Here is a 26,497-nt window from a genome sequence, read left to right as displayed (position 1 = left end):
CCTCCTGTTCATCCTTCCCTAGCTTTGTGAGCCCCACCCGACCGCCCGCCATCACGTTTCCATCTCTTTGAGAAGCTCTCCACTGTTCACAGCCCTTGTAACCAACCTTAAAATTCCATCTAAGAGACCAACTTCAGACGTCAACCTCTACAGAAACTTTTATCTCAAACCAGAACAATTTCTATTTTTATATCCCTCCACTACATTGCACCTCTCACCTGACACCTGTGTATATACCCTAGTTTCACCTATTACCTTTGAAATGTTCCTGAGGGTGGAGATTCTTTTTATATTTGTCTTTGTTATCTTTCTCATCTCCGTATCCCCACAAAGCCTATTAAAGTAAGTGATTTATTGCGTTGATTTTAATGGTATGAAATAAATTATTATGCAAATATGAGTGATCATTATGCTGAAAAGTAGTCTGTGCTACAATGAAATATGTTCTTTTTGTATTACAGATGATCATAGCAGGGTTAAGCTTGCACAGCTTGCTGAAAAAGATGGCAAACTGACTGATTACATCAATGCCAATTATGTTGATGTAAGCATGTTTTAATTTAAAATTTTGTAGAAATTACATTAGACTGAATTATTATGCTATAATACCATACATACATACACTAGTACTTAATGTCATGTTATTTGATAGAGAATAAAAATGGTAAATTAACAGTAAATAATTTTTTAAGAGAGCCTATGACTAAAACATTTCATATTGAATGATACTCAAGCTATTTTACTTGGCTTATCTCCTGAGTGAGGAAAGGAATTCATGATGGGAGTGTACCTTCAGGGTAGAATAGGTAGATTCAGAAAGGTTTCTAACTCTTTAAATGTGAAGAGCAGGGCCAATACTTATTTTAAGTTTCCATTAACTCCTGGCACAATGATGTGCGTTTAGCAGATGAACAAAAAAATGTCCATAGTAGTAATGATTAAAAGGCCAATATGATTATTAATCCAGTTACCAACCTTTATAATTTTGGATATTCCTCAGGATACCCAGCTTTGTGAAACTTACTGGGACTCTCCAGAGACTGTACACCACTCACTAACTTACTGGTTTTTCACTGTGATCACCTGAATCTCAGTGGAACTCAGTTATTTCCCTACCACCCACCTCTCAGTCTAGCTGGCTTCAGGTTAATACTGTGTGGAACACTGAATTCAAATAAATGAGTACATAAGTATAAAGTGGGTTTGTTACAGGCAATTGTTCCGTGCTTCCTGCGGAGGAAATATACATGTCAGAATGAACATGAGATCTGGAGTTAGAGCTGATTTTGAATCCCATCTCTGCCACTGGCTAGCTGTGGAACTTTGGAAAGCCCCTTAACTCCTCCGAGCTTTAGGTTCTTCATGTCCACCTCAGGGTTGATGCTTCCATTTTGTGTGGATGAAAGATTAAGGTTCACGTTCTGTATTAGTCTATGAAGGACACTGCTATGAAGGAATACCCAAGACTGGGTAATTTATGAAGGAAAGAGGTTTAGTTGACTCATAATTCTGCATGGCTAGGGAGGTCTCAGGAAACTTACAGTCATGGTGAAAGGCACCTCTTCACAGGGCGGCAGGAGAGAGAATGAGTGCCCAGTGAAGGAGGAAAGCCCCTTTTAAAACCATCAGATCTTATGAGAACTCACTCTCATGAGAGCAGCATGGGGAAACCACACTCATAATTCAATTATTTCCACCTGGTTCCTCCCACAACACACAGGAATTATGGAAACTGCAATTTAAGATGAGATTTGGGTGGGGAAACAGCCAATCCATGTTATGTTCATAAAACATCTTGTACAAACTGGGACACAGTGATGAATTGCTAATAATGATTAGCACTTCTCAGTACCTTGGAGTAAGGAGGTTACACTCCAGATGCTTTTTTAGCTGCTGTGGACATCTGAGCCCATTGCCTAAAATACATTTCAAAGCAGTGCTTTTAAAGACTTGATTTTAAGCATAGCAAATAGACTGCAAATGGATTAAATACACTTGGAATGCAAATGCACAGAATTATAGTTATGTCAAAGCAAAGAGAGCCTTTTCTTTTTGTTTTCTTTTTTTTTTTTTTTTTCACAAAAGTGATAGGGATCCTTCTGCTTCCTAACCAAGAGTATTTTCTAACCAAGAGTAGCTATCTTAGTACCATCAAATTTCTCCAACTTCACGTTTATTTTTTATGGTTTTCTTTTATAGAAAAAGTATGTTGACCTTAAAAACTTAGGTATTGTACAGTTAAAGATGACATATAAATCAGTTAGTAGGAAACATTTATCATTTAATTCTTCAGGGTTACAACAGACCAAAAGCTTATATTGCTGCCCAAGGCCCACTGAAATCCACAGCTGAAGATTTCTGGAGAATGATATGGGAACATAACGTGGAAGTTATTGTCATGATAACAAACCTCGTGGAGAAAGGAAGGGTATGTAGACAATCTGTTATGTCATCCCCTTAGGACTAATTAGAGGTACTTTAAATTAGTTTTAATAGAGTCAGCATTAGGAAAGAGCCAAAGTTTTGGGAGTTAGTTGATATTCTTTTCCAGTAAATATGACAGCTACAGGGAAACTGTTAATACTGTTAGTCAAAGAGTTTCATTACAAATCATGCTATCTGCCTTTTAAATGCATTCTTCATACTGTGAGAGAAGTAAATGTGACTCATTGAAAAGCAATGTAGAGTTAAATCGATTTTAATTCACAGAACATGGATTTTAGTCTCGGCTCTGTAACCTGAATCTTCTGACTCACTTGCCTCATCTGAAAGGGGAAAATTTAGGCTACCTCATCTCGGTCTCGTTCAACTCTCAGATTCTATCCCTAGGCTGCTCCACAACTAATTTCAATCGCTTATTTAAAAAAAAAAAAAAAACCTTAAAAGAGTGAAGGAGTCCTTTCCTGTCACCATCTCAGAACTTTACTGATTTCAGGGAATGACTTTTACCTACAGCATTTGAAATACAGAAGTAACATCTACATTTTCTTTTGCAGAGAAAATGTGATCAGTACTGGCCTGCCGATGGGAGTGAGGAGTATGGGAACTTTCTGGTCACTCAGAAGAGTGTGCAAGTGCTTGCCTATTACACTGTGAGGAATTTTTCTCTAAGAAACACAAAAATAAAAAAGGTGAATCAACAAATGATGGACATAATGAAGTGAACAATGCATTTGGTCATTTTTTAAGTGAACGAGTGATAGAACCAAGAAAAGGTAAAAAGTATATAACTAAAGGCATTAAACATTCTTATAACAGGCCAAAAATTTGCCGAGTGTGGTGGTGCGCACTCGGGAGGCTGAGGCACAAGAATCGCGATTGCAGAGAGCTGAGATCGTGCCACTGCACTCCAGCCTGGGCAACAGAGTGAGACTCTGTAAAATAAAAATAAAAAATAAAAAAAATTAAAAAAATTCTTATCACAGCTGCCGTCAGTCCTAAAAGTTTCTTTCAAGTCTCTAAATGCCCGCTGTGGCTTTGGAGCCAGACTGGTTTTGTTGCTGATGTTTACAGTGAATGTGATGCATGAAAAGAAATTCCTATCTTATGTGGCAACTGCATAGGATGACCCTGACATGATCCCAACATTCATCTGAAAAGAGTGGAGAGTGAAACAAGAAAAAGAAAGAAAACACGAAGAATCATGTGTACTCAGGTTCTTCAAAGAAACAGAACCAACAGAATAGAGAGATAGAGAGATTTATATTTCTAAGGATTGACTCACATGATCATGGGGATTAGCAAATCTTAAATTTGTAGGACAGGCTGGCAGCCTAGAAATGCTGGCAGGATCTTTACGTTGCACTGTGGAGAAGAATTCTTTCTTCTTCAGGTAACCTGTCCGTCTTTGTTCTTACAGCCTTCAAGTGGTTGAATGGAGCTCACCCACATTCTGGACTATGATTTGCTTTACTCAAAGTCTACTGACTTACATGTTAATCATGTCTAAAAAAAATACCTTTCCAGCAACATTTTGTGTGACTAGTGTTGACCAAACATGGGCCACCATAGTATAGCCAAGTAGACACAAAATTAATGATCACAATTGACACTCTACTTTTTTTCGTTCATTATGGACCCTCAACATCAAATCAAGCTATGACTCCTGACTTGCTGTTTAAGAACCGTGTGTGTGTGTGTGTGTATGTGTGTGTGTGTGTGTGTGTGTGTTTGACTGTTATTAACTGTCTGAACTTTTCCAGGGCTCCCAGAAAGGAAGACCCAGTGGACGTGTGGTCACACAGTATCACTACACGCAGTGGCCTGACATGGGAGTACCAGAGTACTCCCTGCCGGTGCTGACCTTTGTGAGAAAGGCAGCCTATGCCAAGCGCCATGCAGTGGGGCCTGTTGTCGTCCACTGCAGGTGAGTCTCAGAGATGTACCTCTAAACCCATAGAACTGCTTATACTTGCAGAAAGGAAATCAATGGAACAAAGCTTTTGCCAAAACGGAAATGATTTCTTGAAGTGAGGGTGATAAAATTATGTGTTCATTTTCATAAGTATTGATCACTAGGAAATGAACATGCCAGACTCAGAATTGGATGGCTGAATATTTCTAAGCAGCACATATTCTTTGATGTTGATTATTTTATTTAATTGTTCAACTGGATTTCAGCTTATTAACTATTTGAGGCAGGTGGAACAATGTTTTTGTTGTTAAACCAATATTTACCTCAACATATAACAGCATGGGATAAAAATGCTTGAGCTACAGCCCCTGTCCCTAGGAGTTAAAAGTCTTTATTAGAGTTATTATGCCAGGCTTGCATCACAGAAGCCAAAGCACACAAATTATGAGAAATTTGGCAAAATATATTTAAGTAGTTTTTAAACACTCTGGGACCAGAATTCCTTTTTCATTTTCTTAGTTTCTAATACATTATATTGAATGTATTGTCAATTGATTGTTGCCAAGATTTTTTTAATTTCCAAGACCAGATTGATAAATAGAAATAATGATGTTTCAATGAAAGAGGAAAAATATGTTAAACATCCTTATTTAATGTTTTTAGTTAAAATAATAATAGCAGTTAATATTTATTGAGTGCTGACTGTGTGCCAAGCCTTGTGATCACAAAAATCAAATTTATTTCTATGTGAAGTATTGTTATCAAAGCAGCATGCTTTTACAGAAGCAAGTGTTTGCCTTTCATATATAGCTTACCTAACACATTCTAATTACCATCTCAGGAGTTAAATTTGAGAGACCCATCTTGAGGTTTTTTAATCTGTTAGCCTGATTATAAACTGAGGAAAACAGGACGATGCAAGAAAAATAGTGCCGAAGGTCAGGGATTGTTTCCTAGCAAACGGAGAAGGACCAGGCTATTGTGCAGAGCAGGTGCTAATTTTCCACTCTAGCACTTCCTACTTGTCGGAACATTTGAAAAGAATCCCTGTCTGTGAATTCTGTCCCTCTGCTAGAGGCTTTGAAGAAGTCGATAGATAATGGCCCTTTAGAAATAACTGAAGTCATGCTTTATTCCTCACAATCTCACTGAAATGGTATTTTCAGCAGAAAGGTTTATCAAATTCTTTTTCCCATTAACGCGGAAACCTTTACAAACGTGTCTACCTGGAAACATAGACCTAGGGACCTTTTCTTTTCAGAATTTGGTGAAGCTGAAGCTTTCACTTTGTCAGATTACATATCTATTTGCCACACTCTGATACATAATATTTTCATCGTACAATATACAATGAATAATAAATATCTTTTTTTGAAAATTTAAAAATCTCCAACAGAAATAGTGAAGTTGTTTTGCAATTAGACACATGACAAAACATTAGAAAGGGCACTTTTAAATTTGTTGTTTAAAGCATTGTGCTTAACTACTAAACTGTTTACAATATTGAATCGCTAAATTTATTGTGTGGTTCACTTGCTTGAAGAAGGAAGTTAATCAACATGACAACCAGTAGTGATCTATTTTTCAAATTTATTTTATGCTTAACATTGAAATATTTATTTCCTTGTCTTCAGTGCTGGAGTTGGAAGAACAGGCACATATATTGTGCTAGACAGTATGTTGCAGCAGATTCAACACGAAGGAACTGTCAACATATTTGGCTTCTTAAAACACATCCGTTCACAAAGAAATTATTTGGTACAAACTGAGGTATGATTTTTAAAAGGATAACTTTATTCATGTAAGGTATGGAAACGTCACTAAAATGTAGGTGTATTCATCTCCCAGGACTGCAAAACAAAGTAATACACACGGGGTGGGTTAGAACAACAGAAGTTTATTGTCTCATAGTTCTGATGTCTGCAGGCCCATGCCCTTCTAGAAGCCTCGAGAAGATTCTTCCTTGCCTCTTTCAGCTCCTGGTAGCCCCATGCATTGCTTGGCTTGTGGCAGCACAACTCCACTCTCAGTCTTCACTTGGCTATCTCCCTCTGTGTCTGTTTCTGTATCCAAATTTTCCTCTTCTTATAAGCATACCAGTTATCCTCCTCCTCCAGTTGATCTCATCTTCACTAATTACATCTGTAACAAACTTTTCTACAAATAAAATCACACTCTGAATTATCAGGGGGCTAGAACTTTAATATATCTTTTCAGGGGGACACCATTCAACCCCTAACACCAGTAACTGCAGCTATATCATGAATGAACCAGGTAAATTTTGTCTATTTTGTGACCCCAAATAGAGAATACCCTTTAAAATGACACTGGTCACAGAGAAGATACAGCAAAAGTCTAAGTAGAGTGGTCCACACACACCCTTGCTAGCAAAAATCTCAAGTTCTTCATACACATAGTGGATGAATGGATTGTTGGATTGTTTTTTTAGAAAAATATAAATTATGCTTAAATTATATCCATTTTAAGCCCATATAGTTTACCCATAGGTGACAGAACAATGTCAGCAAATCTGCATTTTATCTTCACTATTTCTAAATAAAAATGAACTTAAATGGAAACCTATGAATGGCAGCTTGAAAGCAATCAGAAACCAATGGCTGAGTGGGCTTCAAAACAAAACCACACCAAACTTCCTTCCATCAATTATCCTGAGCAAACTTAAACAGGAACAGAAAACCAACTACCACATGTTCTCACTTATAAGTGGGAGCTAAATGATGAGAACACATGGAGACATAGAGGAGAACAACACACACTGGGACCTTTCAGAGGTTGAAGGGTGGGAGGAGGGAGAGGATCAGGAAAAATAACTAATGGACTAATGGGTATGAGCTTTAATACCTGGGTGATGAAATAATCTGTACAACAAACCCCATGACACAAGTTGACCTGTCTAACAAACCTACACATGTGCCCCTTTACTTAAAATAAAAGTTAAAAAATGATATTCTGGTGATACAAGACCAAGGAAGAGTTCCATATATGAAATATCAGAGAACTATTAACAACTATATATAAAATTGAGTTGTTATATATGACAAGTGAAAAGGAGAGTTGGCATTGCCAGAAGGTGTAGGCCCACCAGAAGTATAGAAATGAGGAAAGCCCTCTCACAAAGTATAGAGGTGTCAAGTTTGAAGGATAGGCAGAGAGGACATTGCTTTGCCTCGCCAACTCTTCCTGCCTCCTACCCTATTGTGTATTGCCAACAATACACAATAAATGCAGAGGTAAGGAATGAGAAGAGGTTCTTTCTTCTGTGACCACTTCCTTTCCTCTGTCTGACTTCTTTTCAGGTTTAGTAAGCAATCTTTTTTGTGGGTCTTCCCCCATTCTGTAAAACTCTCCTTGTCTGTCAATGGAAGCTACCATGTTTGTAGGTAGATACATATGAGGAAAACTTGAAGTAATGTTTCTTATTGTCATTGTTTTGCCAGGAGCAATATGTCTTCATTCATGATACACTGGTTGAGGCCATACTTAGTAAAGAAACTGAGGTGCTGGACAGTCATATTCATGCCTATGTTAATGCACTCCTCATTCCTGGACCAACAGGCAAAACAAAGCTAGAGAAACAATTCCAGGTGAGTTCTCTTGGAAGCCTCTTGGATGTCACTACAGAACTGAATGTCCCTGCATCTTCTCATTGAGTTGACAGGGTCATGTTGAGTGGGCAGTGTGGGTACAATGGCTTTGTATTTGAGCCATCGTTGTTCCTTACTGTGGGCTACAGTGCCGCATGGTAAATTTCAAGGAGAAACATAATTCTGAGTAGCAAGAGGAAAAGTTCTCAGAAACTTTAAACTAACTTTTATAAATGCAAACTTGGTCGAGAAAAGAGGGGCATAGAGCATAACAGAATGAACAGAAAGAACTTGTAAAACAGACTATGTAAGTGCTCTTTTTACTTTGAAAAAAAGCAGACCACTTAAACATGAGTGCTGTGGCTCAGGCTGTTCCTGATACTCTTTGGAAAAAAACTGTGTCTCACTTGAAACCCCTGGACCAGAGTAGTCCACACTGGAATAATAGCTTCTTCAATCCCAGTTTCCCCCCCTCACCCTGTCTCAAGGCCATAAGCCAGAGACAAGAGCACGTTTTGTCCATATTGTACTTCCCACAATACCAGCTCTCTGACTTTCAGAAATCAGTAGGCAAAGAATTCAGAAAGCAGGTGTTACCAGACCTGCCAGCTGAGACCGAAGCATTTGCAGAATCGTAGCTTTCCACAGGAATAGGGGCTATATTATTTCACTCCACATTGTTCCTGTGCTATCCGCTTACTTCTCAGAGTTCCTGGAGAAATAGGGCCAAATTATGAAGAATGAATAGGAAGAATTCGGAAGACCTTAGAAAAACCCAGGAGAGTTAACAAATGTTGAGATTTCACTTATTCTCCTGCTTTGCTCCCCAGTCTATAGCCTAGGTTGTTAGCCACCATGAATTCCTTTGGGCCGTTTGCCTTTTAAATTACTGCACGGTGTGCCTTTGGAGGTGTAAGAGAAAGATTGGGTTCAGTACTGAGCTTAGAACCTGTTGTCAGAAAGTCATACATGTTTTACTCAGCCAAGCTTATCTCAGTCATAAAGGAATGCCTTAAGGGGGGAAAGAGTATGCAGTTGGGTTTCAGATAATAAAGAAATGTGAAAATGTAATTAAGTTGTAAAGATATCTTTTCCCTAAATAAATTACATACACACACACACAATATTACCCATTTCAACAAAACTCTCATTTAAATATGATTTGCCCTGTGTAGTTGCATTAAAAAAATGATATGGTAAACTAAATAATCCAGGATCAAAATGAAAATATTAACTATAAGGTCAGAATTCAATTGAAAAGAGAGATATTTTACTCTCTTTCCTGTTAGCATCATAAATAGGGAAATGTATTTGTGTGTGTGTGTGTGTGCACCATCCCATAAAAAAGATATCTATTCAAGTTTATCCACAGAAAATTTCCTTGAAATAAATTGAATATCTGTTTATTCCACAACTACTTATTAGACACCTACCAGATGTCAGGCTTTTGTGTTATTAGGATACAAACATGAATTTATAAAATAAATTTAAAAAGCACACCCAGCTCCTAGTCTTATGGTGCCTGCAATCTAGTAGAAAATACAGGTAAGAAAACACAAACAGGCCAGGTGCAGTGGCTCACACCTGTTATTCCTCTGTTTTGGGAGACCATGGTCAAGAATTTGAGACCGACTTGGGCAACAGAGCAAGACCCTGTCTCTATAAAAAAATTAGCTGGGGCCGGGCGCGGTGGCTCAAGCCTGTAATCCCAGCACTTTGGGAGGCCGAGACGGGCGGATCACGAGGTCAGGAGATCAAGACCATCCTGGCTAACACGGTGAAACCCCGTCTCTACTAAAAAAAATACAAAAATCTAGCCGGCGAGGTGGCGGGCGCCTGTAGTCCCAGCTACTCGGGAGGCTGAGGCAGGAGAATGGCATAAACCCAGGAGGCGGAGCTTGCAGTGAGCTGAGATCCGCCATTGCACTCCAGCCCGGCGACAGAGCGAGACTCCGTCTCAAAAAAAAAAAAAAAAAAAAAAAATTAGCTGGGTGGGTGGCATGAGCCTGTAGTCCTAGCTACTTGGGAGGCTGAGGTGAGAGGATTGCTTGACCTCAGAAGTTCAAGATTACAGTGAGCTATGATTGTGCCACTGCACTCCTGTCTGAGAGATAGAGTGAGACCCCTGTCTCTAATAAAAAAAAAAAGAAAGAAAGAAACAGATAAACACAATAGTTTGAAGAATGCCATTATAGAAGTAAACAGGATGCTGTAGGAGTACAGATCAGGATGCAACTTACCGGGGAGAATTGTGTAAGATATATTTAAGAATTGAACACAGGATTTGGTGATTCATTGGACATTGCAGAGAGAGAGGAGAGAAAAGACACAAGCATAACTACTCAGATTCTGCTTGGGCACTGGGAAAGTAGTGATGTCATTCACCATGATTGAGAATTCAGGAAGAGGAGGTGGTACATGCTTGAGGGGTGTGGTGAGGGAGAAGACGGTGAGATATTTCTAAATCTACCTTATTTTTAGGTTCTTGGGAGATGTCCCAATAAACATGTATACTTGGCAGTTGGATACTGGGTCTGAAGCATAAGAGAGGTCTGGCCTGAAGAAATGGATTTGGAAGTAATCAGCTTAGACATGATTCTTTGAAGACTTGGAATTGGATAAGATAGCCAATTAAAAATGAAATGTCTAACCGGGCGCGGTGGCTCAAGCCTGTAATCCCAGCACTTTGGGAGGCCGAGACGGGCGGATCACGAGGTCAGGAGATCGAGACCATCCTGGCTAACATGGTGAAACCCGTCTCTACTAAAAAATACAAAAAACGAGCCGGGCGAGGTGGCGGGCGCCTGTAGTTCCAGCTACCTGGAAGGCAGGAGAATGGCGTAAACCCGGGAGGTGGAGCTTGCAGTGAGCTGAGATCCGGCCACTGCACTCCAGCCTGGGCGACAGAGCCAGACTACGTCTCAAAAAAAAAAAAAGAAATGTCTAAGAAAGGTTAGAAAGGATTACTTAAGAAAAGATTTTAATTAACCAATGAATGGCCAGCCCACAAATGAAGGGGGAAAAGTGGCATCAGAAGGTAGGAGAAAATTTGGGACAGCGGGGTATACTAGGATCCAAAGTAAATAATGTTTCTTGAAAGAGGAATTGAACAGAGATGGCAAGTGCTAATGACAAATCAAGTATGTTGGGAATGGAGGAGGCCATTGGATTTAGAAATAAGTCATTGATGACCTTTGTCTAAGAACCATTTGGAAAGTATAGCATTGATCCCAGATTACAGGGAGTTAAGGAATAAATTGATTTGAGGAATTAATGACAATTATATAGCTCTTAAAAATGTTTACTCTGGACAGAATGATTAAGATAACGATAAGAAAACTTGAGTTAGAGAGTAAGATTTGGGGGGTATTTATTTGGGATTTCTTTGCTTATGTTTTAATATGAGACATGAGAGCTTCTTTAAAAACTAATGGGAAGGGAGATAATTGGAGTGTGCAGAGACCCTGAGTGGTACAAAGAGTCAGGATTCAAGACACAGTTAAAGGAATTAGTGTTCAAAAGCAGTAAAATGTAAGTATTTACAGTAGTACATGTATAGGCTCTAAGGCTGGAGGCTGAGAAAGTACTCTGTGGTTTCTGTTCTCTGTGAAGAGAAGGTGAGTGTGTGTGCATGTGTATGTGGTGGGTGTTGTACATATATTCCTTTTTTTTTTTTTTTTAATTGAGACAGGTTCTCCCTCTGTCACCCAGGCTGGAGTGCAGAGGCACAATCTCTCACTGCAACCTTCCTCTCCCTAGCTTAAGTGATCCTCCTACCTCAGCCTCCTGAGTGGCTAGGACTATAGCAAGTGTACACAACCACGCCTGACTAATTTTTAAAATATTTTTTGTAGAGATGGAGTTTTGCCAGGTTGCCCAGGTGGTCTCCATCTCCTGAGCTCAAGCGATCTGCCTGCTGTGGCCTCACAAAGTGCTGGAATTACAACCATGAGCCATTGCTCCTGGCCCATTGCACACATATTCTAAAATAAAACTGTTAATAGATGCAGAGGGAAAAGGGAGATAATTTCAAGGAATCTATATCATACCAGTCATTTTCTCAGAATGTAATACAGTAAAAATTGGAAATTGACAATGAAAAGTTTCCCTAAAAAATTTGATATTTGGGCATTAAAAATACCCTTTTAAATTATATACATATTTAAGAGGAAATTTTAAAATCTTTAGAATTAAAGGTCAAAAGAAGCACTACATAACATTTTGAAAGTTTTAGAAATTAAATAGAAAATTTAAATGATTAAATAAAGCTTTAACAAAACCTAATGCAGGTTCTGTCAAAAGACGATTAAAATAGACAAACCTGTGTCCAGATTGACAAAGGGAGGAAAGAATGTGAGTAAATAATATTGAGATAAAAAATAGAGATATAATTTAGAAACATTTTTAAACACAATACATTTGAAAACCTATATGAAATGAATAATTTATTGTATATTCTTAAATAACTAAAAGCATTCATTGAATTGTTTGTAACACAAAGGTTAAATGCTTGAGGTGATGGATGCCCCATTTACCCTCCTGTGATAATTATGCATTGTATGCCTGTATCAGATAGCTCATGTTTTCCATAAATATTACACCTTTTATGTAACCAAAGAAATGAAAAATAGAAAAAATTCTAAAGGAAAAATATAATAAAAATACTCTAAAAATATATAGAAAATTTAACTAGGCCAATAGCCATTGAGAAAATCAAATGAGCTGCCTAAAATCCCACCTTCAAAATATAACCAGGCCCAAAAGAATTTGATGTCACATTTTGCCAATTTTTAAGGAACATAAAATTCCAAATGTTAGCATAAAAAATCCAGGTGAAAAACTAACCCAGCTATTTTATTGGACAAATATAACTTTGATACCAAAACTGAACAAAGACAGAATAAGACACTTATAGACTGGTATCAATAATCTTATTTAAAATATCAGCAACTCAAATCCAGGAGTGTATTTCTTTAATATCATGAGCAAGTAGAGTTTATAGGGTTTATTCCAAAAATGAAAGATGGTTTATTAATATATTTACATACAAAAACATCATGACCCTGTCAATTAATACAGGAAAAGTAGTCAAATTCTACATTGTTCAGTTAAAAAAAAAAAAAAAAGCTCAAGCCTGTAATCCCAGCACTTTGGGAGGCCGAGACGGGCGGATCACGAGGTCAGGAGATCGAGACCATCCTGACTAACACAGTGAAACCCCGTCTCTACTAAAAAATACAAAAAAACTAGCCGGGCGAGGTGGCGGGCGCCTGTAGTCCCAGCTACTCGGGAGGCTGAGGCAGGAGAATGGCGTGAACCCGGGAGGCGGAGCTTGCAGTGAGCTGAGATCCGGCCACTGCACTCCAGCCTGGGCGACAGAGCGAGACTCCGTCTCAAAAAAAAAAAAAAAAAAAAAAAAAAAACTCTTAGTAAACCAGAAATAGAAGAAAGCTTTCTTAGCCTTCTAGAAAGTGTCTATCATAAAACTACAATAAACATCACACATAAAAATTAAAATTGGAAATGCTCATAATAGATTCAAGAAAAGATAAGGAAGGTCAATTATTGGCACTACTATTCAGCATCATCTTGGAAATTGGATTAAACTAGAAAGATGTATAATGGTAGAAAAGGATTTGCAGATAGATAATATAACTACCTGCAAAGAATATCGAGAGAGACAAAAGAGAAAATAATTATATTTAATTAGAGTTTAACAAACATACATAAAAATCAATAGCATTGTTATTTGTTAGCTTTGAGTGATTAGAAAACGTATTAGAACAATAAAAAACCCATTATTAACAACAATATTATTATTAACAACAAAATTATTATTAACAACAATAACAAAACAGTAGCAAAAACTTCATCATCTCAAAAAAGACACTTAACAAAATGTGCAGTAAATATATAAATTTATAAAAGTAAATTGAAGAGCATAAAATTAGGCCCAAATAAAATATAATGTTGATACATGGAAATATTAAGATAGTGCTTCTCCTTACATTGACTATAGAAGTCAATGCAGTATCAATTGAATTTACAGCAGGATTTTTCATGGAAAATGTAGAAGAGATTTTAATTTAGCGTGGAAAATTGAAGAGCCAAAATATCTCATCCATACTGAAAAGGAAATAATAATACAAGAATTCTGTTGTACTGTATATGGAAGACTTATGATGTGATATAATAGTATTGGAAAATGGAGGAATCTAGCAGAGGAATGATGCATTTGAAGAAATCTGTTATGTGGTAGAGATAACATTACATATCAGTGAAGAAACAGCAGACTAATTTACAAATAACATTGGGAAAATTTTCATGTCAAAAAAAGTAACATTATATCTCTACCACTCCTCAAACATTAAAATGTGTTCAAGGTGTATTAACTACCTAAAGGTGAAAGCAAACCTTTATAACTATTGTAAGATCATTTTAGAAAAGAAAATATTGGGCTGGGCACAGTAGCTCACACCCGTAATCCCAATACTTTGGGAGGCCAAGGCAGGCGGATTGCTGGAGCCCAGGAGTTCTATACCAGCCTGGGTAATATGGTGAAACCCCATCTCTACAAAAAATACCAAAATTAGCCAGGTGTGGTGGTGCACGCCTGTAGTGCCAGCCACGTGGGAGGCTGGGGCAGGAGGAACTCATGAGCACAGGAGGTCGAAGCTATATGCACTCCAGCCTGGGTGACAGAGTGGAGACCTGTCTCAAAAAAGAAGAAAAGAGAAGAGGAGAGGAGGGGAGGGGAGGGGAAGGCAGGGCAGGGCATACATTGGAAAGTATTTTTTAATAACTTCAGGATAGAGAAGGACTTCTTAAGTAAAACAATAATTTGCAGAAAGCTATTGAAGAAAAATAAATTGGCTGTAAATCTCTGTGTTACTAAAGAAACTGAAGACGATTCCAACTTTTTACACACTATAGATTTACATTCAAGACAGCGAGAACCCCCTACAAATTAGTAAGTGGCAACGAGGAAAAAATATGAAAAGGCAATCATCAAAGAAGATATCTTAATGACTAATGAGCACCAAAATTCACAATTTCACAGAAATTAAGACAATGCAAATCAAAACCATGATATATTATTTTTCATTTATCAGACTGTCAAAAATTAAACACTGAATATTCCTAATGCTCTATGGAAACCGTCACACGTGTGCACATTAAGAAACATACAGGAGATGCTCATAGCTATAAAGCTACACAATTGCAAAACACTGCAAATACCCAAACATTCACTAGTTGAGTAGATAAACAGAATGTAGATTATTCATATAATGGAGTAATAACTGTTAGAAGGAATAAATAAAATTGAATTATATACATATATATGTATATACACACACACGATGTAATTTACCTCCAAACATCTGTGTCAGATTTAAATAGAGGAAATGGAGGTTGCACATCTACAGTGGAAGCCATGAGGAAGATTCTCTCAATGATATAAGAATTACTTGAGATTTCTTTGCTTCTTCTAACTCCCCTGGTGTAAAACATAGAAGCTCCAGGAAGTTCACTAAAACAAGGTTTAATTCAAGGAATTATTGGAAAATATTTCATATATATTTTTAGTCAGTATCTTATCTTGATTGGGATGTGTGTGTGTGTGTGTGTGTGTGTATGTGTGTGTGTGTGTGAGTATTTCGGGGACTTAAATGAAATAACCTATATATTTTTTTACTCTCTTCCCCAGCTCCTGAGTCAGTCAAATATACAGCAGAGTGACTATTCTACAGCCCTAAAGCAATGCAACAGGGAAAAGAATCGAACTTCTTCTATCATCCCTGGTAAGTTGTGTTGAACCTTGAAAAAACAACTTTTTTAAAATAATAAACGCATTGTAGGAAATTTGGCAATATTTGTATACCTTTGGAGCAAATGGAGCACGTTCAGATATTTCTTGTTTTGTCCAATATGTAACTGTTCCGAAGGACTCATAAACCCCTGAAGTCTTATCTAAAAATGCAAAATGTCTAGAAAAATTAGCTTACAGATCAGAGACACTTCAACTTGAAAAATGCAGCTATATTTTACATCTGGCATGGGGGAAAGATGGTACAGTGCTGTGAGCATGGGTTATTTTGTTGTTTCCTTTTGTTTTTGTTTTACAATGAATATTCTGTGTTCCAGTGGAAAGATCAAGAGTTGGCATTTCATCCCTGAGTGGAGAAGGCACAGACTACATCAATGCCTCCTATATCATGGTAAGTCAGAGAAGTCACTGAGGAGACTGTCTGCCAGCTTGTGTTACAGGCAGAAGCAAAGACTACAGGCATGGGCAACATGAGTGGTAAATATAAGTTAAATCTGTAGACTGCAAGCCCACAGTCCAAAGCAACAATTGAAATGACAGCATGCTTTCATGTGTGCTGGGACTGAAGAAACCTCAAGCAAGACCAATAAGTAGATGCAGGAACACAAACTCACTATTCAGGGCTGATGAGTAGATATAAAACTTACACCTGCTTGTCTAAAAGGCTTTATTTCCTTCGCTAAGGTAGAACCCCTGAGCAAACCCAGAATTCACTGGCTTCAGCAAAGCCCAACCTCACTGGCATCACTACTCCAGGTTTGCAGCATGATTCTCACCCTGCAAACTGGGCTCATTTTGGGACCTGGATTTCTAAAGATACAATGCTTTTTTTCTGCATTTACATCTTCTGTGTTAGGGATGAGTGTTTTAGTAGCTGTTGTGTGACCTTCACTAACATTTAAGGCCAGTGAATCACGGAGCTTGGCTTCTGATGAAAACCTCCTAATTCTTACTCCAAAACCTCTGTTCTATTTATCTAGCAAAGAAAACGTTAAGGAATATCTATGCAGGAAACACAGGGATGTGTGGTAGTGGCATCTAAATACATTCACATTTCAAATGAGCCACTGGGTGCTAGGAATGGGATCTGAAAGCAGAAGGGGCTAGAAGAGCCAGGGCTTTAGTAACAATATAAATATCACAATTAATCCAATAGCTCTAGCTTCTCGGTATCTGTAGCAAAATATGCAAGGTGTCTCCCTGGTTCCTCTCTTACAGCAGCAACCAAGGTGTCTGAACACCGAAGTGGGAAATGTAAACTCTCCTGTAGATTTTCCACTCTCTGTGGAGTAAGAGACAGTATCCACGAAGCAGTTTGCTAGGTGTACAGCTAGAGGTTTGTTTTTAATGAAACTGTTCAAGTTTCTCTATCAGCTTAGCTGATAGCTACTATCCTCAGTGACCACCAGAGGCCCAGACGAAAGAGCACCAATATGGGATTCACCTGCATGGGTTCCATTGAGCAGTCTCACCTGAAGTCTTCAATGACAGAAACACAGTGTGAAAGTTCAGAGTTTTTAGTATTTATGGACCCTGAGGAGTTCATGGCACTGGAGGCCACATGCATAGAGCTTAGGCAAAGCAAGCAGGGAAAGAGAGAAAAGGACCCATGGACCAATGCCTTTATTGGGTCCAGGGCATTGTCCAAGCAGGTTTTCCATGGGGAGTTTTACTTGATGGGTTTAAAGCAAGCAGGCACAAGTCCCAGGAGGTCATGTAGTGACCGAGAGGTATTTACTGTGGCATATCTGCGAAGTCCAGGTAGGTGTGAGGGTCAGCAAGGGTAGCCAAGCAGGCTATTCCATAGTGAAATGGTCACTGTGGAGCAATTTTGTAAGTTAGATACCTGAATCGATCACTTTAAGGAACTGGTGGATGGGACAATGTAGAACTGGAAACTGTATCAAGGGTGACTGAACCCTGCTTCTGGCATAACAAAGTCCGACTTATATTTAAAAGGAGTGCCAAGGAAAGATAAAAATCATCAACATTCACTCCAAGATGATAGGTAACCCTGAATACTATGTCTGACTTCTTAAGGCAAACTTGGGCTCAACGCTTAACTTCTAAAGCCTCAGTTTAATCATCTGTAAAATGGGGATCATAGCTCCTATCTCACAGTACTGCTGTGAGGAACAAATGACTTAAGAGAACAAAAAACACATAGTGTCACACCTAGCATAGGAAGTGCCCAGTAAACATTGGCTGTAATAATCATATTACTACATATAGACACAATCTGCAATTCAAAAGACTGTTTTGACTTAAGATCCATTGATGTATAAATGTTTATCTGAATGTTTAAAGGCATACACCAGTGTTGTTTTTGTCTTCTCTTTGGTTTTGTAGGGCTATTACCAGAGCAATGAATTCATCATTACCCAGCACCCTCTCCTCCATACCATCAAGGATTTCTGGAGGATGATATGGGACCATAATGCCCAACTGGTGGTGATGATTCCTGATGGCCAAAATATGGTAAGTCCCTTAGACCACTTTTGGGACTTTCTTTACAGGGGAATATCAGGTTACAAATAGCAAAAACTCCAGCATACAAACAAGCAGAGCAATTTTGTTTTCAACTAATAAACTAATGTCATTGAGGGCATACCCTTCTACTGTTGGGCTTGGTTTCATTATACAGTCTCCTAGGTCAAAATGATGAATAAAAGTTTTAAATGAAAGTAAATTTAAATTAACTTAAACATGTGTGTTTTGTGACATTGCTTAAGAAAATTAGAATCACAGCCATGAAAGAAATCAGCCTATATGCTTCTATTTACATTTTTTAAATAAAATGTATTAGAATATTTAGAGATTACCTGAGTTTAAGGAGGTGCCTAATTTTTTCTTTAAAAAAATACCTAGTTAGAATTAAGAGAGTTCCTAGTATAGGAAGGACTTTTTTAGTATGAGAAAAGCAGGGATATCCTATCCCCCTCTTTATATGTGTTTGGAGAACTCAAAGAGTAAAATAAAGTAAATATTTCATTTAGGCTTTACATTTTTACTTAGCTTTGATATTCAGTTCTTGTCTATAAAATTATTGTGGGACCATTACACATGAGGCCGGAAATTTTTGAGCTCTTAAAATCACTTGAATCTTCTCTACTCAGTTGTCAATTACAGAAGCAATAAGCTTATCATTGTTGTTGATAAGCTAAGAGCATAAAACAATAAAGCAATAGTTTGGGTTCCTAAGTGTAATATTTTATTCAGCACATCAATCTAGTTGAAGGCACCATGAAGATTGTAAGAGTAAATATTCAGATACAAAGAAAAATTGGAGTTGAAATTTCTGTGCCAACCAATCAACTTTATTTCACAATCTGACTTATCGGGCATTTAATTAAAATATAGACTCTTCTTTCATTTGCAATTCTCCAGGCAGAAGATGAATTTGTTTACTGGCCAAATAAAGATGAGCCTATAAATTGTGAGAGCTTTAAGGTCACTCTTATGGCTGAAGAACACAAATGTCTAACTAATGAGGAAAAACTTATAATTCAGGACTTTATCTTAGAAGCTACACAGGTAAGGATATAAGTTAAATGACATGGTTTTTATCTTAAACACATGTTAAACATATTCTAATCTAGGGATCTTTCCTAGAAATGAAAAGCGTGATTCTGATTTTTTCCCAATTGAGACAATTACACAAATAATCAAATTACCTTGTCACTTTCCTTTTCAAAATGGTATAGAATCATTGAACAGTTAATCATCACTGCATCATTCCTGAATTTTACACATACAGGAAATCAAAGCTCATTTACTCCAGATTAATGGTTGACAGAACGTAGATGGGAAATAAACACAGTAAGGGAATAAATGTATTAATTTTAATTCTCATTTTTAATGTAAGCCCTTACCTTGTAAGTAAAATGGGAAAAATACTACTTGCCTAAACTCTCCTAAGTAAAATGGGAAAAATACTACCTACTGAAACTTACTATTCTCTACCAATGTAGAAAGTTGATGAGTGATAGTGATGTAATAAGTTGATAAATGAAGTGCTTTGAAAACATGAAGTACAATGAACTAGGAATATTTTACTAAAGTCTTGGTTATCTGTTACACAAGGTACTGCTGTTATCTACAAGATAATACATTGTTTTACTAATCTCTTAATTATATGCAAATATCTATTATTGAATTATTTGTCAATAATTTATTTACGTAGAGCTATAGTAAAATACTAAAAGATACTAATAATGATGTCTAAGGAATGTGAGATTCAGAGTACCTTCTCAATCTGACAAAGATTAAATCATGTTCCAAATAATTTGAATGTTTCACTTTTCTCTAGTTCTGAAAACTAGTACATATATGGTATAGAAGAAGATACTCTATTCTCTAGAATATTTAAGTGACCAATACATATAAACTTGATAATACAAATAACTAATAATGTAAACAGCATAGCAGTGGAATAGTATCATATCTCATTAAAACAAAAAAGACTTAGGTCTTTATTTGTAAAATGAAGGGCAGGAACTAGAAGGCCCCTAACATCCCTGAGAGCTCTTAATATTCCATGCTAATTTTTACTTCTGATTATTCCCTGATCACTTTAGTAGCATCCATTTAGATCTGCCATCTCTCATACCTTCTTCTCATTATTCCTAGTTAGTAAGAAAGCCTATCACAAGAGTAATAATCATTAGATACCTATTATCTTGTCACACCCATTATCCTGATCACTGATCATGTTTAATATCTTGCTCAGCACTGGGAAATTAGCACTGTTTTTCTCCTAATATTATGCAGAAAATAAACTAGATAACACAGATACCTGATTGATCCCAATTCAGTGTGTCTCATCTAGGTAAATCAGCTATTATGGACAACTTGATAATCCAGGAGCCCAACCCAGGGATCAGTATAGATATATTTCTATAACAAAGATCAAAAAAGAAGGAAAGACTAAAGTGGACAGTTTCATTGACTTCAGACATTTTTAAGCACTTTACCCAAATATCACAACATTTGAGGTTAGTAGACAAGTGAAGGTCTATGCTACTGAGCTTTCAAAAGCTAGGGGCCTTTTATTTATGTATTTGTTATGAGGACTATTTTTAAGAATTTATTAAATATTGAATATATTTAAGGTGTTTAAATTATATGTGCAAGGTTTAACAATTATGTTAAATTACTGTTACCCACCATTGACTTTAAGAAATAGAACATGGCCTTGACCATGAGACTTGATGGTCTCATGTGCTCCCTATCCCCTCCATCCTCTCCTCACTTCAGAAGTAGCCTCTTCCTGAGTTAGTATTTATTGCTCTGACTTATTTTATCATTTAACTCGTCTTTGTTTTCCTTCACACGTATGCTGCTTACTTTTAAATATCTGTGAATTTTATATAATTATGTGTATTTTCCTACAGAGATTTATCCACGTATTTGGGTGTAGTTCAAATTCATTTACTGCTGCTGCTTAGCATTCCAGATAATACATATTCTTTTTTTTAATTTTACATGCCAGTTATTACTTGTTTGTTGTGTTTTGTCTTGGTTTGGTTTTGCTATTACAAACAGTGCTATATGAATATTTTTAGTCACATGCAAAATTTCCCCTTGGGGATACCCTGGGAATTCCCCTGCTGTGTTATTGTGTTGGATCATCTTCAACTTTCTGTAACTTTACTAAGTGAAGTCAGTTGTTTTCCAAAGTCATCCTACCAAGGTATCCTGTCATCAGGAATGTGTGAGTGATCTGGAATCGCTCCGTCCTCACCAGGGCTTGTGTTAGGAATGAAACAGCATCTCTCGTTAGTTTTAATTTGCATTTCTCTTGTTGAAAATGAAGTTTTCAACATAACTTTATATTTTTACATAATTGTTTACATAAATAATATTTTTACATAAAATGTTTTAGAAATAATATTTTTATATAAATTAATTGACCATTCAGATTCTATCGTTTGTACTGTGTCTGTTCATGATTTTTGCCCATTTTTCGGTTAGATTATTTATCACTTACTGATTTATCGGAGGTCTTCTTATATTGTGGATACTAATCCTTTGTCAGCTACATATATTGCAAATACTTTCTCCCAGTTTGGGATTTGACTTTTTTACTTTCTTTGTGATTCTTTTTTTTTTTTCTTTTTTTTTTAGTGAAAGAAAAGTTTTGAAGTTTAATCTATATGAATTTATTGATCTTTTTATTCCTGGCCTTTAAAAGGAAACCATCATTTAGTATCTTTAAAACATTCCGTTTACCCTGAAATCATGAAGATGCTCTCCTACATTGTTTTCTAAACGTACCACCTGAAATTGACTTTTTGTATTATATTTTGTGAAACAAGCGTTCAGTTTCATTATTTTCCATATGATACCCATTGTCCCACCATTATTTATGAATTAGCAATATCAGTTCAGTCATTCATATTATATATATATATATCATGTATATGTATACACACACACACACACACACACACACACACACATATGCTTGTTCTGGGATATTTATTTTATTCCATTGGTCACTTTGTTCATCCCTCAGCCACAATGGCAGTGTTTTACTTCTTATAACTTAGAGTAATTCTTGATATATGATGAGTTAATTTCCTCTATTGTTTTTCTTCTTTAGTAGTATCTTGGCTATCTTGGCCCTTTGCACTTTTATGTAAAATTTAAGTTCTGCTACTTGTTTTTAAATGTATCATTTTTTTAAAGTACACTTGTGGAAGCTGGGGGTAAGAGGTTTAAGGGATTTAATCAAGTCACAGTCTTGTTGGTCACTTAAGTAAGAATCAGAATCGGGATCCGAGTTGAACCTAGATTTCTACCTCCTTGTCAGTGTTTTCTTCACTGTGTCATGCAATCTCCTTCTTTTACTTAAGCCTGAAGAAATATATGAAGAAAGTGTATGCTATTTTCAAAACAGATTTTAACACCAGCGATTTCTTTTTATAAATTTGAAGTTAGCAGGGCAAATACATCTTTGGTGCATAGTTTCATGGTTTGTAAGCATTGGCATATTTCACCCACAGAGTTTATTTTTAGAATAAAAAAAGTAATTTTTAGAAAAATAAATAAATAAATAATGTGCTGCAACTATGGCTGCTCACTCATGCCTGCCATTGGATTTTATTACCTTACTGTAATTACTGATTTTCCCCAATGATTCCACTCCTCGTAAACTGTCACTAACGTTACTTTGTTTTTTCTTCTTATAGGATGATTATGTACTTGAAGTGAGGCACTTTCAGTGTCCTAAATGGCCAAATCCAGATAGCCCCATTAGTAAAACTTTTGAACTTATAAGTGTTATAAAAGAAGAAGCTGCCAATAGGGATGGGCCCATGATTGTTCATGATGAGTAAGTTCCGTATGTAACATTGTTTCACGCCTGCACATTCTCTGGGCATATGTATGTTTCTGTTGTCTTCAGACAAACCTAATGCTTTGGACCCACTGTGATGATTCAGCCATGGTGGATTATCTGCATCTTATCAATAAAGCTAACACAGAACATTTTTTCTTTTTTACTTCACTTAAAGTCCCTGTTGAAGACAGAGAATGGGATCATGATCACAAGTATCTTCTCTTGCATTTGATGCTGAGAACACTTTGTATACTAAGTCAGTGTTTTAGCAGTGAAATTTTACAGGAGCCAACCAGAGAGTCATTTTCAGTCATTGATTTCCTGGCATAGAAGTGAAATTGATAAGATTTTTATTTTTCAGGAACGAGAAACTTTATCCAATAAATCTTCCTAGGATTCCATTATAAACAAATAAAAAATGCATATGCTGAACTATGTTATAAATGTATAAAATACAGTTTGTTATATATGTATTTATGCATACATTATATATGTATTATATATAATGTATAATACATATACATTATATATGTATTATATATGTCTTTATATGATACTCTCAGTTTGTTTTTCATTATTGCTAACGCCTTTCATAGTATACAAATAATAACCATAAGCAAATATTAAACTTCTGTAAAGTATGCCACTACTAATATCATGAATACTTGGCAGTATCTCAGATTAAATCATAGTTCTTTGTGCAAAAAGCAAAGAGAGACAATTCATTAAAACTTTCAGTGTTTTTGCTGCAAAGTTGTCAAGGCTATAGGCTTTGAGAGTTCTAAATGTGAGTAGTGCATCTCAATGGAGTCTTTGTTCCTTTCCTTTTTTTACAAGGCACGGAGGAGTGACGGCAGGAACTTTCTGTGCTCTGACAACCCTTATGCACCAACTAGAAAAAGAAAATTCCGTGGATGTTTACCAGGTAGCCAAGATGATCAATCTGATGAGGCCAGGAGTCTTCGCTGACATTGTAAGTAACAAGGCAGTGAACCAAATTTTTCACTGATAGAGTACTACTAACTTCCTAGAGGCTGCTGAAATCTTACCATGTATCAAGAAATATCTTATTAACTGATAACATTAGTATGTAGTTTTCAAGCTGAATTATAAGTCCACAATCCATAGAACAATAGACCTTTAAAATGTATACTTCAGAAAATTTATGGATAAAAACTTTTAAATCTCATGTTTGCCTTTGTGCACAATAGTAAACAATGCAAATAAGCTTAGGTGAATGTAGAAGTCATAGGCTCATCTTCAGCTCTTTGGTCTGTTTAAGGGCCTTGTAAAGGGACCTTCTTCAAAGCCCCAGCCCAGACCAGTTGGCTGGAGGTCAAGGTTATCTTCGTGCACATGCACTGCAGAGGAGCCCCTATTAAGTCTCATTCAGGGCCGCTGAGTTGTATCAAGCTTGTGCTGCGTGAAACTGCTTTCCGGAGATGCACATTTCACGAATGCATTTAATTACGCACTGCTTCACCTGTAGGCCTAATGGTTCTCAGCTATGATGCTGCTCACTGGTTCAGATTCTCTGTAGCTGCCTCTCCCCGAACTGCCTGAGATGGCATCTGTAAGAGAAAAACTGTTTCATTCTTCTATGTGCCACTACTCTGAGACCACAGCAGAGCAGGTACTTAACTTTGCTTATAGCAGGGCGTAGGACCAGTCGGGCTGATAGTGTGTGAAATTCTTCTTGTTGGTGAACAGTGTATATTGTGAAGGACTGCATTCTACATGGGTGCCTGGGCTGACATTACAGTCATTCCTGAGATCTTTCCATAAAGAGGCAGACACTGGATTTTCTAACAAGTAGAGAAAGAAGAAGAAACCTGTTTCTGAGTGAGTTACAGGTGCCTAGTGCCAAACGTTCTCCCCGACAAGTTAACAGAACCCTGTCTCATCACCTTCTGATTTCATGGATAAGAATTAAGTACTTATTGGCAAATGTATGTAGGTTAATTTTCTAGGTCAGTGAATGGTTTGCCAATTGCAACGTTAATTTAATCAGAAAGAGACATCAGTATAAGTTGTGTACATCTGCTGAGTATAACAGTGCCCTTAACACATTGCCCTTTCATGAACACTGCTGAAGTGTGTCTAAAAATATTTCTTCTTTTTAGAAATGTATGCCTTCCCTGAGCGTCATGTTTATAACCTCCCATCTTCTGTTCTCTAGGAGCAATATCAGTTTCTCTACAAAGTGATCCTCAGCCTTGTGAGCACAAGGCAGGAAGAGAATCCGTCCACGTCTCTGGACAGTAATGGTGCAGCATTGCCTGATGGAAATATAGCTGAGAGCTTAGAGTCTTTAGTTTAACACAGAAAGGGGTGGGGGAACTCACATCTGAGCATTGTTTTCCTCTTCCTAAAATTAGGCAGGAAAATCAGTCTAGTTCTGTTATCTGTTGACTTCCCATCACCTGACAGTAACTTTCATGACATAGGATTCTGCTGCCAAATTTATATCATTAACAATGTGTGCCTTTTTGCAAGACTTGTAATTTACTTATTATGTTTGAACTAAAATGATTGAATTTTACAGTATTTCTAAGAATGGAATCGTGGTATTTTTTTCTGTGTTGATTTTAACAGAAAATTTCAATTTATAGAGATTAGGAATTCCCAACTACAGAAAATGTTTGTTTTTAGTGTCAAATTTTTAGCTGTATTTGTAGCAATCATCAGGTTTGCTAGAAATATAACTTTTAATACAGTAGACTGTAAATAAAACACTCTTCCCTACGATATTCAACATTTTACAACTGCAGTATTCACCTAAAGTAGAAATAATCTGTTACTTATTGTAAATACTGCCCTAGTGTCTCCATGGACCAAATTTATATTTATAATTGTAGATTTTATATTTTACTACTGAGTCAGTTTTCTAGTTCTGTGTAATTGTTTAGTTTAATGATGTAGTTCATTATCTAGTCTTACTCTACCAGTTTTCTGACAGTGTATTGTGTTATCTAAGTCATTAACTTTGTTTCAGCATGTAATTTTAACTTTTGTGGAAAATAGAAATACCTTTGTTTTGAAAGAAGTTTTTATGAGAATAACACCTTACCAAACATTGTTCAAATGGTTTTTATCTAAGGAATTGCAAAAATAAATATAAATATTGCCACTAATTTGTGTTTGCTTGTGGAGCATTGTGCTGAAGCATGTGTGGCAGAAAATTGTGGACGTGGGGTCCCCCTATGATGATGGCACCACAAAATAAAAAATAAATAAATAAAATTAAAAAAAAAAAAACAGCTAGTAAGATGGGGCAGGGTTTAGAGTGGTGGGTCCCAAACTGTGCATTGAGGTACACAGGGAAGTCACAAAACTTTCCATTTGTGAGGAAAACATAGCAGACACTG

The 26,497-nt window shown here is 36.8% G+C and overlaps 1 protein-coding gene across 4 annotated transcripts in view; it reads left to right on the top strand.

The window, feature by feature from the left end:
* The window catches only part of PTPRZ1 (protein tyrosine phosphatase receptor type Z1), a 195,769-nt gene extending 169,506 nt beyond the window's left edge, over positions 1-26,263 (top strand). For 3 of the 4 annotated variants that reach the window (XM_033192360.1, XM_033192359.1, XM_033192357.1), the window contains 13 exons: positions 462-544; positions 2,294-2,428; positions 2,997-3,131; positions 4,203-4,366; positions 5,989-6,124; positions 7,813-7,959; positions 15,668-15,761; positions 16,105-16,178; positions 18,137-18,265; positions 19,175-19,321; positions 22,981-23,123; positions 23,967-24,102; positions 25,309-26,259. In XM_033192360.1, coding sequence (XP_033048251.1) covers positions 462-544; positions 2,294-2,428; positions 2,997-3,131; positions 4,203-4,366; positions 5,989-6,124; positions 7,813-7,959; positions 15,668-15,761; positions 16,105-16,178; positions 18,137-18,265; positions 19,175-19,321; positions 22,981-23,123; positions 23,967-24,102; positions 25,309-25,449 — 1,664 coding nt within the window. In that variant the 3' untranslated portion in view covers positions 25,450-26,259. Of the gene's footprint in view, positions 1-461; positions 545-2,293; positions 2,429-2,996; positions 3,132-4,202; positions 4,367-5,988; positions 6,125-7,812; positions 7,960-15,667; positions 15,762-16,104; positions 16,179-18,136; positions 18,266-19,174; positions 19,322-22,980; positions 23,124-23,966; positions 24,103-25,308 lie in introns of all 4 variants that reach the window. The other variant, XM_033192358.1, reaches the window with a different exon arrangement.
* Positions 26,264-26,497: the final 234 nt, after the last annotated feature.

The sequence above is a fragment of the Trachypithecus francoisi genome, unplaced genomic scaffold (genome assembly GCF_009764315.1).
Source record: "Trachypithecus francoisi isolate TF-2019V2 unplaced genomic scaffold, Tfra_2.0 Lachesis_group4, whole genome shotgun sequence".
Classification (NCBI taxonomy): domain Eukaryota; kingdom Metazoa; phylum Chordata; class Mammalia; order Primates; family Cercopithecidae; genus Trachypithecus; species Trachypithecus francoisi.
This window is presented reverse-complemented; position numbering and strand designations above follow the sequence as displayed.